Consider the following 19,286-nt stretch of genomic DNA (forward strand, 5'->3'; position numbering starts at 1 on the left):
GTAGTGATAAACTAGCCAACAAACATGGAAAATTAATTACTGTATGGAATTGTGTGCATACACCCATAATGTCTCAACTACTACGAGCCTTTGCTGTCTGCAGCCAGTTTTGGGGAAGACAGCTACCATTAACATTTCTTATAGTTCCTAATATAAAATTAAAACTGCTCTAAAATTTACGCTAGAAGAAGCTTCCAATTTCACTCTTACAAAACAAATTAAATAAAATTATTTTAAATAGAACTACAAACCCTACCTTAATAGTTCTTGCATAGTTCATGTTCCAAACCTCCTCTTTTTCTTTTGAAAATTTATTCAAGTACAATATGGGATATCCAAGAGAAGCCCAGCTACTTGAAATCAAGTTTTCTATTCCAATATACTGTATAAGATCATTTAGTTTCATTTCATTTTATTTCTTTTATAAGAGTGGAATTTGAGAGTTTCATGTGATAGAAGTTTTATGGTGGTTTCATTTCTACCCTTCAAGGTGGTTTACTGTACACAGTGAAGGGACCTCCCAGAGAATGTTCTATATTTTCAGTTTACCTTTCCTGGGATCTGAACAAACATCAACCTTTTTGCAATGTGTGGCAACCTGTGAAGGGGAGGAGAGGATCCTGATGTTGAAGGGTGTCAGTGACACTTTAAAACACCATTTTTGCCTTTAATTCTTGTAGATGAGTGGCCTTTGGATGGCTCCCCTAGGGTCAGTTAGCTGGTCCTGTTTGGCTAGCACCTACTAACCACCAGTATGGGGCATTCTAAACAGGCATTGTGAACATTGTATCTGATGCTGGTGTTTGAATATATTACTTATGAAGCCCTGTTGTTGCTACAATGTCCTGATATGGCATTGTGATGCATTCCATTACAAGACTCCAAGGTGGTTGTGATCAGTGGACATTGAATCATTCTCCTTTTCTTATGTATCTCACAACTTCACGATAAATAATATAAATAGTAACATGATAGCATATGGAGGACTGATCTACAGTTGCTTCCTAAGTCTGTTCTTGTACCTTATTTTCTGTATTTACATTCTTGAATTAGAAACATCATTAGGGCAAATGCTCCCTTTTCATTCAGAAAGGTTTAGAGAAGATTACTGACTCTCCAAATACAGCATGCCAAAAAAATGATCAATGGGGATTGTAAATAGACTATCAACGGGCCTAGCAACAACATCTTTATGTCATATCATCAGGCATAAAACATACTGTGTTATCCTGACAACAGATTGTTATACATCATATTGTTGGGTGTGACTTGAGTAAAAGAATGTGGGATACAACAGTTTAAGGTAAAAATGGTATGAATGATGTATAAGTTTCATCATGACATTGTATAGAACAGGTAGAGTTTACTACTGATACATATCTGTCAGTCACAGTATTTTAAGTTTACAAACAATGTGATTATAAAATCTCTTCTATACTTTCATAGGTAAGCTCATTCTTCAATTTTAATATTTAATTCTTAACACTCGTTTCATTAATTCATATGATATAAATCTACATGTATAAGTTTGAAATTGATGGCTTTATTGGGACTACTTTTATCTTGCCTTGACATATGTTTCACACAGTGTCAAGTTGCCAGGTAATGTGGTAATTTGATATAACTCACTGACATTTTGTTTACATAATTCCAATGAGAAGGTTGAGTAGTGTGAAAGGTTGATCTACAGGTAGAATTTTTAATTGTTTTTTTATTAACAACTGAACTTGCAGTGTATATCTGCTACTTTTTGACTGTGGAATCCAGTGATGTGTGAATTTTTTCTTTATTTAAAAAATTACAATAACCTCCTACTGTAATTAGCTTTGGAGTTTTTTAATACTCAGGTGCACTGTAAACTGAGCCATGAACTTTTCACTAAACCATATTACAAATTATATGGTGAATCATTTCATATATATGTTCATTAAAGAAATAGTTTTAATATTAATTAAATTGTTTGAAAACATTTTTGCACCTAGTTTCATTATGTTTTGATACATACAAAGCATTTTTGATATAGTGTGCACAGCATGATGCTTCATACTGTCATCTATATGTAACAGCTAATAACCAATTGATTGATTTAGGGGATATAGCTGACCTGACCTTTGTATTCTTTGACCCAATTGGCCAAGCTTTATGCAAGCGCACTATTGATCTTGTGGAAAAATTGAACACCAGACATGGTGATCGACTGCGATTCTACTTGAGCAAGGCAGATGAAGCAGGAGATGAAAGCGATCGACAGGTAAATGATGTGTCTTCAGACCTAAATATGGGAGAAGTGCATTTATATTAACTGAGTATTGTTCATATCTATCTTGTGCACAACAGAAATTATATTTAAATTTCCTGAACAAGACAGTATGTATACATGTGTTGATTGTGATATGCATTCCATTTTGTAGTAAATGCATGGATCCTGCTGTAGGAGCTATATCTTACTTGGCATACAATGTTATACATACATTTCAAATAATGTAAATGATTTTAATGTAGTTGTTAGGAAATTGGTTATTTATTGTTCAGATATTGAAGACTAGCAGAAATATCAATAAAATGAAATTGATACACCAAAGAAATTAATACCTGATGCACTATAAAGAAAGTGGTTATTATAGCTTAATAAAACTTTCATATCATAATTAATTTGTACAGTTTTTACTTTCTACATGCCAAATTACCTTATTGCAATATATACATGTATAAATGTTTAAATATTTAAAGATTATTGTTTGACATGAGATTACTGAATTTCTAAACTAACTTTTCATATGTAGGCCATTAGAATTGACTACAGTATTAAAAAGAATTGTTTTTTATACCATTAAGTAGGATCACAATATGCATGTGTAATAGCGGTTATCATTGAGTAACTATTAGTGAAAATTAGAACTATACTCTTCAAATAAAGAAATGCAAAAGGCAAAATATGAGACAAATTGTTAACAAGTTTATTCTGGGTAGTACTGTATGACGTGTGAAACTTTGCACATTCACTGCTGAACATCCAAAGTCTGCAAAGGCAAAGTCCACACTCACTAGGTGAAGTTTAACGTCAATAATGAGTATGCCCCCCGTGAGCATCAATAACTGCTTGGCATCTCCTGCCCATGGAAGCAATGAGATGACGAATCACATCCTGTGGAATGGCTGTCCACTCAGCCTGCAAAGCTGCTGCAAGCTGAGGTAGAGTCTGTGGTTGAGGTTGTCGCCATCTCGGACGTCGGTCCAACTCGTCCCAAAGATGTTCGATGGGGTTTAAATCTGGTGATCTGGAGGGCCAGGGAAGAACGTTGATGTTGTGATGTCTCAAGAAGACAGTAGTGAGTCGGGCTGTGTGAGGACGGGCGTTGTCATGTTGAAAAACGTCGTTGACGTTCACCATGATGGGTTGCACATGGGGCCTAAGAATCTCATCGATGGTTGCGAATGGTCTGATCGGAAATCCTACGCAGCCCTGGTATGGTTGAGGCACTAGACGTCGCAGTGGTGGTCCTATCCCGAAGTAACGGATGTTGTTGTCTGCGATTGTGCTTCCAGTTCAGTCTTGGCAATTAACTGTGATGGTGCTTGGGTGGCTTAACACTGAGCTATGGAAACCTCCAAGTGAGAACCCGTCACTTTTATAGGGATTTTGCACATGTTGCACTTGCAGAACATGCACATCTCTCAAACAAATTTGTTGGACATGCATGTGTTTTGGTGAAAAATCCGATGTTTTCCTCCATTTTCAAAGTCCACTTTATTGTCATTTTGGTCTGACAATCAGTGCCTTAACACGTGTAACATCACATACTCTGAGCTTGTAACGTTATTACATATATTTCTCTTTAAAATAACAAAAATATACCTTTTGTGTTTCTTGTTTTGAAGAGTATATTTCTTTCAAATATTGAAGTTTTTCATGTAGGTAAAATCAAATCTTTTTTTAATTTGAGCAAATTTTACTGTTCTTAGATTGAGCTTATTGCTAATAAGGTACGGTACATATCCAATTTCAGTCATTAAAATATATACACTGTTTATGTCTGATGATGACACAATCATTGGTATACATGGAGATTTAAACAATAAAAGTTAATTTATTACATTTTATAGCAAATACCTTAATTTGTGTGCTGATTAAATTTTTGAAGATTACATATATAATTGTGTTTCTGTAAACTTTATTACAGTAATTAGATCAGATTTTAAGAGACAAGCATGTAACTATATAAAATCAATACTTAGACTTCAAATAGAAAAACTATAATTTGCTTTGATGACACACTTACAAATGAATACTTGTTTATTCATGAGTGAAATGTATTTAGACAAACTGCAAATTCCTTTAGATTGATGTAATTTTCCACCCAAAAAATATTGCTCCCTAAAGTGCTAGAAAATACATTGTGTCACCAATTAAAAAGCAGAAAAACTTTCATCTTACTAGTATTGTTGGTAACATATTTCATTACCATGCAATGGTTGTCTTTGTATAGAATGTACAGCAGATATTTTAGTAAAGTTTGTATAATTCTGTTAAATAATTTCAGTTAGTGTATATCAGTGTGCAAAATATTATTTCACAAGCACAAAGAAAATTTTGCAAAAATTAAATATTTATGGGAGGATATATCTGCCAAAAAGTTCAGAAAGTAGGGATAAATACACAAATCAACACAAATTGCTACATAGGTATCCAAATCTTTCCAAGAAAAACTTTTATCTACAACTGAATGTTAAACTCATGTTAGTTGCATGAAGTTAGGCTTGAATAAAAGCATTTGAACTGAATAGTGCTCTACAATCTTACAGTGGCTAATAACCATAAGCTTGTAAGATTGACTCAGTACTTACTAGCTACTGATGTAGGGATTTTTGTATGGTTTTGTGTATTCATATATATACACTTTATCTTTGTAGTTTTTGGCATTGCCATCTGTACACCATACTTACTTTTTTTTTCCAAATTTTTATTACTTGTTCTCTCTCTTTTGTAAACAGTTCACTCAGGTGGGTTGATAAATGAACATTTATTTTCATAATTCAGTGGTAACATATTGTTATTATCATATCAGTTTTGCCAGGTTTTTGTGGACCAGTAAAGCTGGAGTGGTTCCTCTGGAAAAATACAAGTACCCTAACATGTTGGACCAATATGAAGGGGATATTTAAAAAAAAATGGTGCTTTCTGTCTTTCACCCAACTCTTTGCATGTGCATACAATCATTTCCACCACATACTAGACTCATGCCACTTACAGAAGACATCATATAGATCCCAGGCCATAAGTATGATAACACACACAAGTACCAGGCTTAACCCCATTGAAAATTCAAAGACAAATAGGCAACGATGTATGTATTGTTTTATTAATTAACAAACTGATGTTTTTAAACTCAAACATTAATAATGAGTACACAAATCTGTTAATTGCAGAAATACTTGATCTCCTTGATAGCTTGAATATTAGTTTACATTATTCGTTATTTTGCTGAAATTTTTTAGGCAGATTTCATGTTTGTGCAATGAAAAATCACAAATGGTCATTATATAGAAGCAATTTTTGCTGCTATCCAGCAACCAGAAATGAAACTGTTATTTATGAAACATGGAAATAATATATATATGCTTACAAACTGATCTCACTGCTAAGTTGTAGTTTTCCTTTTTATTATTTCCCCACAAAAATATACCCTGAAGAAGAACAGAAATGCTCAGTAATGGCAGCTAGGTGCACAATTAAAGCTATAACTTTAACAGTTACTTGAAAGCATTATAGAGTAATAGACTGAATGTGGTGGACATTATTTTCTCAGTCCATCTCTACTTACTGAACACTGATGTGCTTAATGGTAGCTTGTTCACAAATGCTCTTAAAATGTTTTTTGTTGAACTAAAGCCATTGCAAAAAATTTGGTCAGTTTTTAACTATTTTTTTTAAAAAAGATGAATACATTGTCTGTTTTGCTTCTACACTAGTTCTCTATTTTAGCAACACTTTTCAATAATACTTGGGAGTCTTACAAGCTGTGAAACACTTGTTAATGGCAGTTAGGTTCTCAAATAAGACCATATGCTGTATAACTCAACTTTATCAATTTGTAAATATCATAGAGCAATAGATTGAATGTGATGGTTATTTTTTCTCACTTTGTGTGGTTAGTGATATATTCATAAATTACTAGCATCTGATTATTTGCACTTAGAAATTTATTTCTTATTTACTGATATAAAAGTGTGATTTATAACTATATATATCTGTAAAGCTTGTCTTCTATGCCTATTTATTATTATACATTTCATTGATATGACTTGCATTTTTTTTTCACAGAAAGTAATGATGCAAATTGTACAAGAGCTCTGCAAAAGACCTGGACTGAATAAATGTGGATTTGATATGCCCACAATATACATCCCACTGTCTAATAAGGTGTGATTATTTGTACTTGAGACTTGAGCTTATAATCCTTACATTTCAAAATTTAAAATCATTTGTATGAAACAATTGAAAAACAATATTAATAAATTAATACATTTTAGGTCTGGATTTATCAGCCTTACATTTCAAAATTTAAAAACAATTGTATGGAAAAATAAAAAAAATACTTAATACATTACTAGGTTGTATGTATGGATCTAGGTTTATTAGAGTTGTGAACCAGCTTGACAGTAGAGCAAAACAAAGTCTGTAATGAAATAAAACTGATCAAAGGAAAATAAGGTTATATTTCTCAAAGGCAAAAGAAAACATTAAAATAAAATGTTTACATTTCAACTTAATTTTCTGAGAGAAAATATTATACAAAAGGAGATGATTAAATTGTATGTTGTATAACTCAAATGCATTAGTGCTTTTCAAAAATTGGACTTTTCTTCAGGAGTAGAAAGCATAAAAGCCCATTCTTTTAAAGTGCTTGAGCTCTTTGATGGATTTCAACATTTTAAATATTTTTAACACACACTGGAATAAGGTTAGAGTGCTAGACTCACGATCTGTAGAACATTTATTTGAATCCCATGACTAAACAGTTTTTCTCTTTCATCTGTTAGAGAGATGTTATAAAGTGATGGTTTACTTCTCATTTCACTGATAAAAGAGTAGCTCAAGATTTGGCAGTGGATGATGTTGACTAGCTGCTTTCTTTCTGGTTTGTCGTTTCTAAGTTAGGGATAATTAGTGCAAATGGTATTTGAGTGGCTTTGCATGAAAACCCATAAACAAACAAACAAGAATACTTGAAAAATCTGTTCTTTACACAAGATGTTCTTTTCGCTCTCTTATTTGTTCCACTCTTTTGTGATAAATTTGTCAGTATCCAAGAAATTTATTTTGCAGTGTAATTCATTAAATACCCCTTTTGCTGCTTTATTCTTTTAGTATGTATCAGATGAAATCATAGTCACTATTATTTCCAAAATATTGTAAATGACATATTTGTAAAAAAATAAATTAAAACTATGCTGTTGAGTGGTTTTTATTGTTGAATGGGTTCTTATTCAGTAAAAATAATAATGCAAAGTCCAGTTAATTCATTTAACAATAATAAAATTTTTTATTTCTTTGACTTTTAATTTGCAGACATAATATATCCACCTTTCATTTGTAAACCATAATTTTACAATTAAACATGATTCATTATGGTACGACAATATAGGGATTTAATTATAACCATAAATAAACAAAATATTGTGGTTACAAAATAGAATAGTGAAAAATCTTTTACTGGGGATCACCCGATATGACAGTGGTAAGTCTGCAGACTTACAGTGCTAAAATCCTAAGTTAGATTTCTCTGAGGTGGACACAGCTGACGGATAAATATGGCTTTGCTTTAAAACAAACAGATTTTTACCAATGAAAAATATGTAATAATTTGATTGCTTATGAAAGACATGAAACTTTAAATTTATTAAATGTATCTAAATTATATCAATATATCATTATTATAAAGCACTAATTCTTATAGCTCCATAAAACTGAGGTAGGTTAGGATGAAAATACTATATGAAAAAGTTAGGTTATTATAAATTATGTGAAGTAAAAAATAATTAATAGAAATTATCATTTTTGTGTATATTTATTGATGTAAAAAAATATTTAGAAAATTTTGTCCAACAGAAAATTGTTCCTGAATGTTTGAAAACGTTTTATTCATTAAAATCACATTAGGTTAAATGTCCTTCTAGCTAAATAGTAATAAAGCTTTCTAAAAATGTCTAAATTAAAAACATAGCTTATAAAAGTATTTTAATTTGATTAGTTTTTACTATATGTGTAATATATTAAATTCTTTTCATGCTATTTTGTCCATTATCACATTAAAATAACTTTTAATGGATTTTTTTTTCTACTTTAAAACTGAAAAAAGTACAAGGTAAAAGTTTTTATATTGAAAAAATAGTTTGTACATTTTTGGAAATTTTGAATAGCAGTGTAACAGTAGAAAGCAAGCTGTCTCTGTGAAGATTTTATTTTGGTTACATAATGCACTAATGAAGTGTTTTTAAAATAGCTCATAAACTGCCCATCATATAAGTTAGCTAAGAAGTATCAAAAATAGACTGATACAGACCAAGTCAAACTACACATATATATATTCTTTTATCCTGTCATGAAGTTTATTTCTTTTAACTAACAGTCAGTCAATAGAAGTATACTTTACAATTCAAAATCTTCAGAGTTTTTATGTATGTTTTCTTTCAGGTCTTGTAGTGTTCTGTTTAGTATTATTAAGTTTTATGATGAGAAAGTTTGAAATCTTTCTTGCAATACTGAAAAAATTTAATTACACTTACAATGCTTTGAAATTATGACCACTGAATTGAAACTGATGAAATATATTAACTAGAAAAGTTTCTAGAATAGTCATTGCATTATAACAGTATGAAACTTGATAATTAAAGCTGCAAAATCAAAACTTCTTGAAAATTGTTCTAAACAAGAAAACAGTTTTGTAGTTTGATATATTTGAGGATTGTTTGTTTATGATGACTTATTGTTTGTGTCGTTTATATATTAACTATTTTCCCTTATTATTCTTCCAATTATCAGTATATCCGCTGTGTTAATCAGATAGACGTAGTTTGTAAAGACATAGAAAAAACCATCAATCGAACTATTCAAAATATGCTGAATACTCTAGAAAAAGACTGTGAGCATGTGGCTGAACTTATTAATGCTCGTATTGAAGAAGATAAGTAAGGGTTTCTTTTGAAATTTCTCTACATTTTCTGCCTCTGCTTAAGAAGTTAATTTTTATTTGTTCAGTTTAAAATTATTTTTAGTTACTATCAACTCACTGTAAATCATATTCTTTCTGTAATAGACATAGAAAGAATATATGTATCTATTTTTATCTGTATTTTTATTGGCATTATGAACAAAAAATCTATTAAAAAACCCACACTTTCACCATTTAAAATTCTGACAGTTACAAAAATAACTACAATATGTGCAACATTTATTTATTTATTGCAGAAAACAATTTTAAATAGAAGTACTATCCTCATAACAAGAAACCAACTTTCACTGGGACTGTATGTGAGGGTTTGATTTTATCTTTATTGATGTAATGTGTAAATATACTACTAAAAAAGTGGAGTTTTTAAAAAAAACTTATTTTTTTCAATAATAATATCACTTTTAATATATAAAAACATTACAGTTTGTATTGGCACAATCCAAATACTTTTCCTGTGCACTACTTCCCAGAAAAATCCTTTTTCAGAAAATTTTCACTTTTTTCTCTTTTTTTTTTCAATGAGATAAAATACGATGATCAGTAATTACTAGAACAAACTGCCACCTTTAAGTAATAATTATCATTCATTTTAGGAGAAGATAGCCCTTTACATTGAGGTCGTACATTTCATTTATCTTACATTATAATTTCATATACAATTTTATAATGATAACATTTAACCAAGCTCACATCAAAAATAAAAAGTACTCAATGAAAGCTAACCTTATGTGTGGTTATATGTGGTTATTGCCTTCTGAGAAGTTATTCTTTTTTATGTAATAAAAATTATAACAGTTCATTCTCATATATCTACTTATCTTACAAAGAGCAAATTTCTTTCAGATTTACTGAAAATATTTTTAGTATCTTGTTTTTATTCTCAAGTTCTCCTGTAGTTATTGTTCAAATAAAATTTAGTTTCATGAACAAGAAATGAGTGGCCAATTAAGATAATGAATTACTATAATACTATTGAAGGTACTAATGATGTGCAAATTGTTGTAGCAGAGAGGTCACCAACTCAAGGAAATTTACATGCAACTCAAAGGAAAGTCATAATTAGTGACAACAGAATGAAACATTTATTTAGTGTCTTAATACATATATTATCCCTTTGGGTTGCATGTATATGCAACTTCTCCATTGGTCCTTACAGCCAGTGTAACTACTCACAGGAACCTTTGACTTAATGTTTCACCTGTCCACTTCTCTAGTCGAGGAATTATCTTGATGGCTGGACTGATCCAGTACCACCTTTAATGTTTCATTACTTCCACACCCTAACCAGACCTGTATTTCTTCACCAATACTTCCTTCTCTAGTTTGGGAGCATCTCTCAATGACAATTTCATATCAGGCACACAAATCCAGGATGAGTTTTCTCTCTATATCAATACATTCAAACTTCTGGCAGTCTGTTAGACATGCTTTGAATTCTTACCTCTCCTTGTGAGTAATTTCATTATGATCCTTTTCAACAATTCCATGGTTGTTTTCAGTATCAACTAACAAGGGGTTATTTGATCCTGTACCCTTTGCTTTCAGACATTGGACCTCTTTTATTGAACCAATTCTCAATGTGTTTGTCTTGTTGCCTGACATTTACCAGGCACTACAACTTGGTTGCAGACTATCTTTCTCAGCTGGAGCATTTTCTGCCCATGGAATAGTCTTTTCACCCACCCTCCCAGGTTTTTCCATTGGTTGTGCTTTCTCTTTGGGACTCTAATCATCCCTGTTCACACCAGCATTCATCTGAGATGGTTGTAGCCTGCTTCATGCTCCAAGCTATCAAACCTGCCTTGCATGATTTGGGGGCTTTCCTCCTACCTGTTACTAGTTCTCAAAATGGCTGGGTCCAGGAGGCTGGTCATTGACCTGTTTCATCTCACTCTATAAGTTCATACTCCCACTTTTCCATGGAATCATACCTTACTCATCATTAGGTCTTAGAGTGACAGAGTTGAATATCTCCCATGCTTATCTCCATATTCCTATTCATTGATCACAGTTGCTAGTTCAGCTTCCTGCACTTCATGCCTAGTTTTTGTATGGTTCATGGTGAGGAGGTCTTGTTTCTAATGTTGGGTGCTGTTTACTTTAGCTTATTCTCTTCTTTTTTCATTGCCACAGAGTTTTTCTTCCCATGTCCTCACCATTTCATTCCATTCTTTCCTGATATGTTGGCCACTACTGTATCTGGTTCTTCCAGATCAGAATGTTACTGTTGTACCCCATTCCATTACTTTACCTCTGTTTGAGCTCATTGTCTCATATTCTTTGTTTCACCTATCTCTTCCCCATTTGAGCTGTGGGTGGCATCAGTCACATATATTCACTATAACTATCTCTTGCCCACTCTACCACCCTACATGTCTTCTCCTTTCTACAAATGATTCCTTTCTTCAGTCAGTGTTGGAGCTTCATGAGTGTAACTCCTCCATTTTGCCCATTTTCCTTTATGCTCTTTCTTGTTTTACCCTCATCCTGATGTGGATAGAGTTCTATGCCCTATGCATGCCCTTTGTTATTATATTGCCTGCACAGTTTCTTTCAAGGGTTCCCACTCCCAGTTATATATTCCCGGGTTACCCTCCTCTCAGGATCTTTCTCCCTTTACACTCATCAGTTGGATTCATTGTTTTCTCCTGTTGGCTTTTTCCTCTTGTCCTTTTCCCATCTTCCATTCTATCTCACATATAGTCTGCCTCTCCACCTTTTCCCTTGCTTATCATCTTAGTCAACCTTTAGATGAGCTTTTACAATGGGGAATGTTGACCACCACTTCATGGTAAAGTCACTGACTATAAGTATTATTTCCATTGCATCACAGTTTCTGCATCTTTGGGGTATTGCCTACCACCTGTAGCCACACTTCTCTGGATCTAAAACACTGGGTAAATCTTTCTTCATGCTTTATTTTCTTACAGGTGATCCTTTATTTGACTTCATCTCTTGAATCACACTCTGTGGTGAGTGGTTTCTAGTCAGATGTTCATTAACAACAAAATCTGCACTGTATGCTATGTTGACATCGCACACTCGTCCATGGCTTTGCATGACCACCATAGAGATTGGATGTTCCACAAGATCAGTTGGAGATTTTCTACCTCACAATAATTGCTTCATAAGCATGTCTGTTCTGGACCATACCACCAATGGATGGCATGGTTAAAGCTATCATACCTTGTCATTCATGTTGTGAGGTGTTGCAAGATTTCTTTCAATCTTGACATGTTAACCTGATAAAAGCATGGTCATTGCTGGAAGTAGATGTTTTGGCATCTACTAGTACACTTTCCTGGAACAGTGTTTCCTGTAGTCCAGTGATACAATACATTGGGGTGCCCTGCTGTTCTGATAATGTCTGCTTCATATAAGTTCCTGACAGTCAAACAATTTAATGCCCTATAATTTCTAACATGTGACAAGATATAACTCTACATCAAGTACAGAGAAAGTGTTTGAACAAAGTATTGATCTATTTCAAAAAGATTATACCAAAAGCACTCTCCTTTTTATACAAAACAGATGTGTATTTATATTTTGATGAACAAATGTTCAACTTGTATAGACCAGAATAACAACTTGTACATGTTTGTCCAGTCTTATGCCACCTTCTTTGTTACCACTCAGGCATTTGCTCAATAACTACTCCATGCATGTAGACAATAACATCAATTTAGAACAGGATGCAAACATTTTGGAGCCCCCCACTGAACAGACATAAACCATATAACAATGGCAAGAAGAAAGCTTTGCTACTATTTTTATTAATATATTCTGTAACTACACAAACCATGTATACAAAAATGTTAAACATTTGTATATTAAATAATGGGATTGAAAACATATAATATGCTTGTATACTATATAATCTATGAATTAGTATCATCCTAATGAATGCATCATTTCACATGCAGCACCTGATTAAAATAATTAGGTAAGCCTTTTAACATTTTTTGCAAGTTCAGTTGATGTCTTGTTCTTCTTCCTTACTTAACTTTTAAATGTTGTATTAAAAACTTTTGATATGGCATTCCATATATATTTGATAAGGGAGCCACTAATCCATGGTAGTTATTATGACTTTGTTGAAAGTTTACTTGATGTTATTAAACCTGGACCTGTTGTTAACTCTTTCACCCATTCACATTGGAAGCTATTTCAAACTTTGTCTCATATGCTTTCCAAGGTATCCTGGACCTGTTGTTAACTCTTTCACCCATTCACATTGGAAACTATTTCAAACTTTGTCTCATATGCTTTCCAAGGTATCTTTCCATTATAATCTACTGGATTCTTGCTTTTTTAATGCTAGTAATTTGATATAGCTTGAGCAGTCCAGGAAGGTTCTGTGATCATAAGAGGCACAGCAGTTGTGGTTACAGGTTTAGGCAAAGTTGGTTTGACTATTCCATATTTCTTTGCTAATAGTGTTTCAAACTGAATATCTCAAGCAGGTGAGAAAAAGAGGTTGGTGGGTTTAATCCTTGTATATGCTATTTCAATTTCTAGAAGTCTTTTTTTTTGTATTAACATTTTTTGTACTGCTTAATTTATTTTATTAATGTTTTTGATGCCTTTTTACTGGTATTCTTCAAGTTTTCTGTTTTTTCTTCATCTTCTTTCCACTGTTTCATCATTTTAGTGAATTTTTCTCTCTCTTTTACATAAATGTCTTGAAGTTACATTTTATTTTAGTTTTACCAAAGTCATCCCACTCTTGACATAAATGTTGTAATGGCTTCTGCCATTGGGTGTGTTATTTTTGGTTATTTAATATAGTAATGTGAAAAATATTCTGCTTAATAAAAAAAATAGAACGTTTTTTTCTCCTATTTCAAGTTTTACAATTTTGGAATTAAATACATATCTCAGTATAAATTCGTAACTACTCCCAAATCTTACATACTGCATTAAAGAGAAACTCAATATTTATAAAGCCAAAACAACTGACCAACATATTAACAAACTGAATAAAAAATCCTACAATTAACTACAATTAAGTCCAATTTAAATTTTTATATTTCCCAAGCTTTTGTAAATGTATTCCAAATGTCAAGTTAACTTTTTCCAGCAAACACACTATGTAGATTTAAATTAGGTTGTATCCTAAAATGGTGTATATTTTGCCTTCAAAATAGTTTTCTATTGGTCTAAGACTAACTTCTTGTTTTATTTTTCAAGAAAAATTTTGAATTTCATAGAAATAAATTTTTATTTCTTTTATTAATTTATATGTTTTTATTCTTCCGTGTACTTTCTTTTTACAGTAAAGCAAAGGCTTATAACTTTGATGCAAGCAGCAGAGTAATTCTCTTAGGACTTGTTGGATTACTTCTTCCATTTCTTCTTTTTGTGAATTTTGTGGTCAGCAGCTTTTCTAAAGAATTTTTTTACTCATTTCTTGGACAAAATGGTACAGAAAGTTTATATATTTGTTTGGTAAGTAACAAACATCTCTGCACAGTTGTTGGTTTTTTGTTGATCTGTTACTTAAAATTGTAAATTCGTTTTTCATATTCTTTACAGCTGTTACTGAAGGAAAAAAATTTGATATAAATCCTAAAAATAAAATATTAATTTTGTACAAGTGAAAATTTACAAACGGAAGCTTATAATTGAGTGTATGCTCAGCATAACTTTTTTTAGTTTCTTACGTGGGGCATTATGTGTTTCTTCGCTACTTTTTATTGTTTTGCATTCAAATAGAATAACATTATTTGCCAGTGAATTACTTTAATGCTACTTTATAATTATTGATTTGTTAAATTAACCTTATGCCAATCATCCATAAAGCATGGCTGTGAAAAGACATTGTGCATCCTAAGTGAAGAATTGGTATGTGCCCCCCTTCCTAAATATATTTATATATATATATATGCGATTGAAGGCATGATTAATGTTTATTTAAATGTTTCCCTGAGTTGAAATATTCTGTGCACCTATTTGTTGCTATTCTCATGATCCTGTGGTGGGCAGTTGGTCCCAGGAAAAACTTTTCGACCTTCCCATCCTCTGTTTGTTGTCATCTCTTTTATAATTATATTTCTTAGTTTTATCAAGTGTGTGTTTTCTGGGAATCCTTACTGCATTCTTTTGTGATTTAACCCCAGATGTGCAAGTAGTTTGTTTTGTTTGTTCTTTAATTTTTGCTTTTCCAGAGCTGGACAATTATTGGTTATTGCACAATGGGATTTTTCACAGTCTGTTGGACTGCTTTAATACATGTACATATTAAATATTGTTTGTGAGTGCACATGGTCGTTTATTGTTTTTACATTTATATCCATGTGAAACTAGTTTGTTACATTTCTTTTTTCTTTCCCCTTCTGTATTTGTTGATCTGTTTTCTCAACTTGAATTTAACGTTTTTATTTTATGTATAATATATGCTATAGATTATCTTAATATTAATTCCAGGACATTTAAGTGCAGTTTGTTTTTTATACTTTTGTTTTATGTTCTTTTTACAATGGTAGTTAATACATCTAAATGAGAGATTCAGAGGTGTATGTGTGATGTGATAGCCTGTTCATAAGGCAAAGTAGTGTGTAAGAAGTATAACCTAAAGGTTTTTCAAATCAAATATTTGTATAAAATATCAAAACTGCCTAAAATTAAACAGAAAAATATATCAGTCTTTCCTAGTTTTTGACATGGGAATTCATATGTACTTGCCAGTGCTGTTCACATCCACTACACATACATCTCTGGTACTGTAGAATTAGTTGGATTCTACATCACATCCACAGAGAATGTAATTTCCCATCCAAACATTAGCATGTTGAACAAACAGTCACTTGACCATTGTTCTATTGCATATACTGTTGTAAGTGTTCATTCTAAATGGGTTAACGGAGAACACCGTATTATCCAATTCACCAAACCATTCAGCTGGAGGCAACAAAAAGTAGTACATGTCTTTACCACCCAAATACTGTGTGCAACTTAGAGAATAACTGAATGTTGAAATTAGTTCTCTAATCCATATGAATTTTGTCAGGGGTACCAAAACATGACATCCATAATTTAGCAAGAGACTATTCTAATGTTTTGACTGACGAATATGCTTTACCATACAAAGTGAAATAATCAGTGGCAACCAGTACATATTGATTACTTCACTAAGTCTCTGCAATAGCTGGGCTATTCTCTGGAAATATATCGACAATGGTGTATTGAGAGGAGGTTGAACCCACTTTGATGGGAATGTAGTTTTTGACCTGGCTCTCTGGTAAAGGTTTTTGTATCTTTCACAATTGCCCTGCCTTATTGACTATTGTTTGATATTTACAACAAAATACTTTTGGAGTCCCCAGTACTCTCTAGATTCCTTACTATCCTAAAGGATTATTTTTTCATTGCTGCGGACCGACAGACATTGCTTCTCAGAGTAGTTTTCACTATTTGTCCACAGAACACTTTATTATTCTGTCTGCATCCTCATATATTTCTTACCCAAGACACTGTCATACAAGGAAAGGAATAAATTCTTTACACTGATTCACCTGATTACTTCTTTTCACTTCTAAGACTAATCAACTTTTGGTTGTTGTTATGTTCACTGAGTGTCTTGAAAGGTTTTTCTTCTGCACTAATGCCTTTAGAGATGCTAGACAATAACATTTTAATCTATACTCTTTTTAAAGGCAAGGAATGTACTGTGAGTTACATCTAATTAGCAGCCCAGATGCTGGATGAAAATGTTCAAATTGGTATGTGGACCTCCCTAATACTTAATATCTTAGATTGTTTGCTTGATCTGGAAGTATCTTTATCTGATGGTTTTTGACTACTTCCTGTAGTTATCTCAACCACTTCCACAAGATTATACAAAAGGGTGAGTATTTTCATTGCAACCTTTCAGGGTCCCTTACCTCATTTTCACAGAATCCCATTCTGTGATGAGTATTGCCCAGGCAGATGCACTTTTATCAACCAATTCTGCAATAGTAACTACTAATTCAATGTAAGCTCTGTAGAAATGAGACCACATAGAAGTTAATGGGTTTTGTTACTGTACTATATTGGAAGTGTCATGAGTAAAGTATAAGGGAGGTGCTGCCTGTTCCTGCCAACCATTGGATGGAATAAATCAAGGCTGGTTTGCTTTTAAAAACGTAGGGAACTTGGTTCACCTATTGTACTTTTCCAGAGTACAGTTCCTCAGGACTTTCTGACACACATTACCCCACAGATTTTACTAATGGAGCTAGGGAATCCTTACCACACCCAGTTTCCAGTCACTGGGAGTAGTGGACAGAGGTTTCTCCTCCAGACTGTTAAAGTGAATTTCTCCATTCTTGGAGAAGAGGGCAAAGTTAGGGACCCTCCTACCCATGTCCCTGTATTTTTGGCCAGGTGGTTACAGGGCTCGACTCACAATCTGAGGGTTGCAGGTTTGAATTCACGTCACATCAAACATGCTCACCTTTTCAGCTGTGGGGGCATTATAACAGTCAATCCCACTGTTTTTTGTTAAAATAGTAGCCCAAGAGTTGGCAGTGGTTTGTAATGACTAGCTGCCTTCCCACTAATCTTACACTGCTAAATTAAGGATGGCTAGCACAGATAGCCCTTAAGTAGCTTTGCACAACATTCAAAACAAACCAAACCCTATATTTTTTCCCATATATCAGTAGTAGAGGTACCAGACTGTACTGTAGCCTGTTCATAATTCTGGTTCAAATTTGATGCTCAGGTATTCAGTTGGATTGAGTGTGACCCTTTTTTCTTTTTTTTTTATCAATATTTGATTGGTACATTCTTCTTGGAAAAGTGTCCATTGTCTCCTTATAATTTCGAATACCAAGTAGCCTCATAATTCCTTGGTTGAGCAAAGATTTTTAATGTCATTTTCATACTTCTGTGGGCAAATGGAATTTACTTTGCCCACATGGTTGGGGAGTGAGGATAAGTGTTCATAATTCCAGACTGGATGAATTCTGTTTCCTCATGTTGAGTAAGGCATACAAGATCCCATCATTCTGAGTCTGAGGTGTTGTCTTTGGGACATCTTCAGGTTAAGGAGAAGTTTTGTCCACTTTAGTGTTACTTGCCATCTTATCTTTGATTCTGATGGCTTGAAAAACATTGCTCTATGACTACAGTTTGGGATTCACTCATAAGTGTAAATATATTGTGTGTGTGTGTATATGTATATATCTTAAGTTCCAATTGTCCTCACCACCAACATGGGATGTAAGAATCATAGCTCTATAATTCCATTCTAGAGTAGTGGAACCTCAGCTATTTGGTCAGGGAATATACAGTAGTGATGATAAATCAAGTAAAATTTCACCGACATTACATGAATTAAGTTGCAGGTGAAGTGCATACCTATTCTGGATGTAGTGCTATTCCTTCACTAGTGTATCAGCTTCTGTTTACATACTCATGATCTGTGCAGATGCTTTCTATATTGATAAAACTCTCACCAGTCCCTACACTTTCTCAGTGTGGGATTGTAGCTGTATTGTGAGTGGTAAAAATGTTTTAAAAGTTAACATTTTTTTAAATAAAAAATGTATTTACAATAATACTTCACTCATATTATTCTGTCTTTCTTTCCCCCTAAGAGCCAGTGTTAGAAACTGCAGATTGAGTCAAGCTTAACAAACTGATATCATTCTCTGATTGAGGTGCTTATATAAAGTACCAGGTTAGAGGGTAAACTGATGTAGGTGAAGAGTGTCAAGTAATAGATATTGCCAAGGGAATTTAACCTCATATTGATTTGCCAATCTAGATTTTTTAAAACAAAAATCAACTAAATTCTCTAGGTAATACAGAAAACAATTAAAATATGTCTGAACAATTATAACTAACTCCATATATTGAGATGCATTGCTGGTTGCTGCATATTAGCATATTTATCATTGAGCTGGCCCTAAAGTCTTGTGGGATTGTATAGCTCCATTAGCTGTTGTAGGTGTTGCAGAGTTTTAAGCTTTCATCAGATGTATCAGTGATAGAGAGTTTTTTTAAGGAGAGAAGATTGAAGGATCTGAAAAAAATGATGAAATTGATCAAACTATATGTGAAAAC

The 19,286-nt window shown here is 32.8% G+C and overlaps 1 protein-coding gene across 4 annotated transcripts in view; it reads left to right on the forward strand.

Annotated features, from left to right (window-relative positions):
* The window catches only part of LOC143226068 (uncharacterized), a 101,816-nt gene that overhangs the window by 67,266 nt on the left and 15,264 nt on the right, over window positions 1-19,286 (forward strand). For all 4 annotated transcript variants that reach the window (XM_076456518.1, XM_076456534.1, XM_076456526.1 and 1 more), the window contains 4 exons: window positions 2,091-2,251; window positions 6,323-6,421; window positions 9,044-9,189; window positions 14,510-14,681. In XM_076456518.1, the coding sequence (XP_076312633.1) occupies window positions 2,091-2,251; window positions 6,323-6,421; window positions 9,044-9,189; window positions 14,510-14,681 (578 nt within the window). The remainder of the gene's footprint in view (window positions 1-2,090; window positions 2,252-6,322; window positions 6,422-9,043; window positions 9,190-14,509; window positions 14,682-19,286) is intronic.

The sequence above is a fragment of the Tachypleus tridentatus genome, chromosome 1 (genome assembly GCF_004210375.1).
Source record: "Tachypleus tridentatus isolate NWPU-2018 chromosome 1, ASM421037v1, whole genome shotgun sequence".
Lineage (NCBI taxonomy): Eukaryota > Metazoa > Arthropoda > Merostomata > Xiphosura > Limulidae > Tachypleus > Tachypleus tridentatus.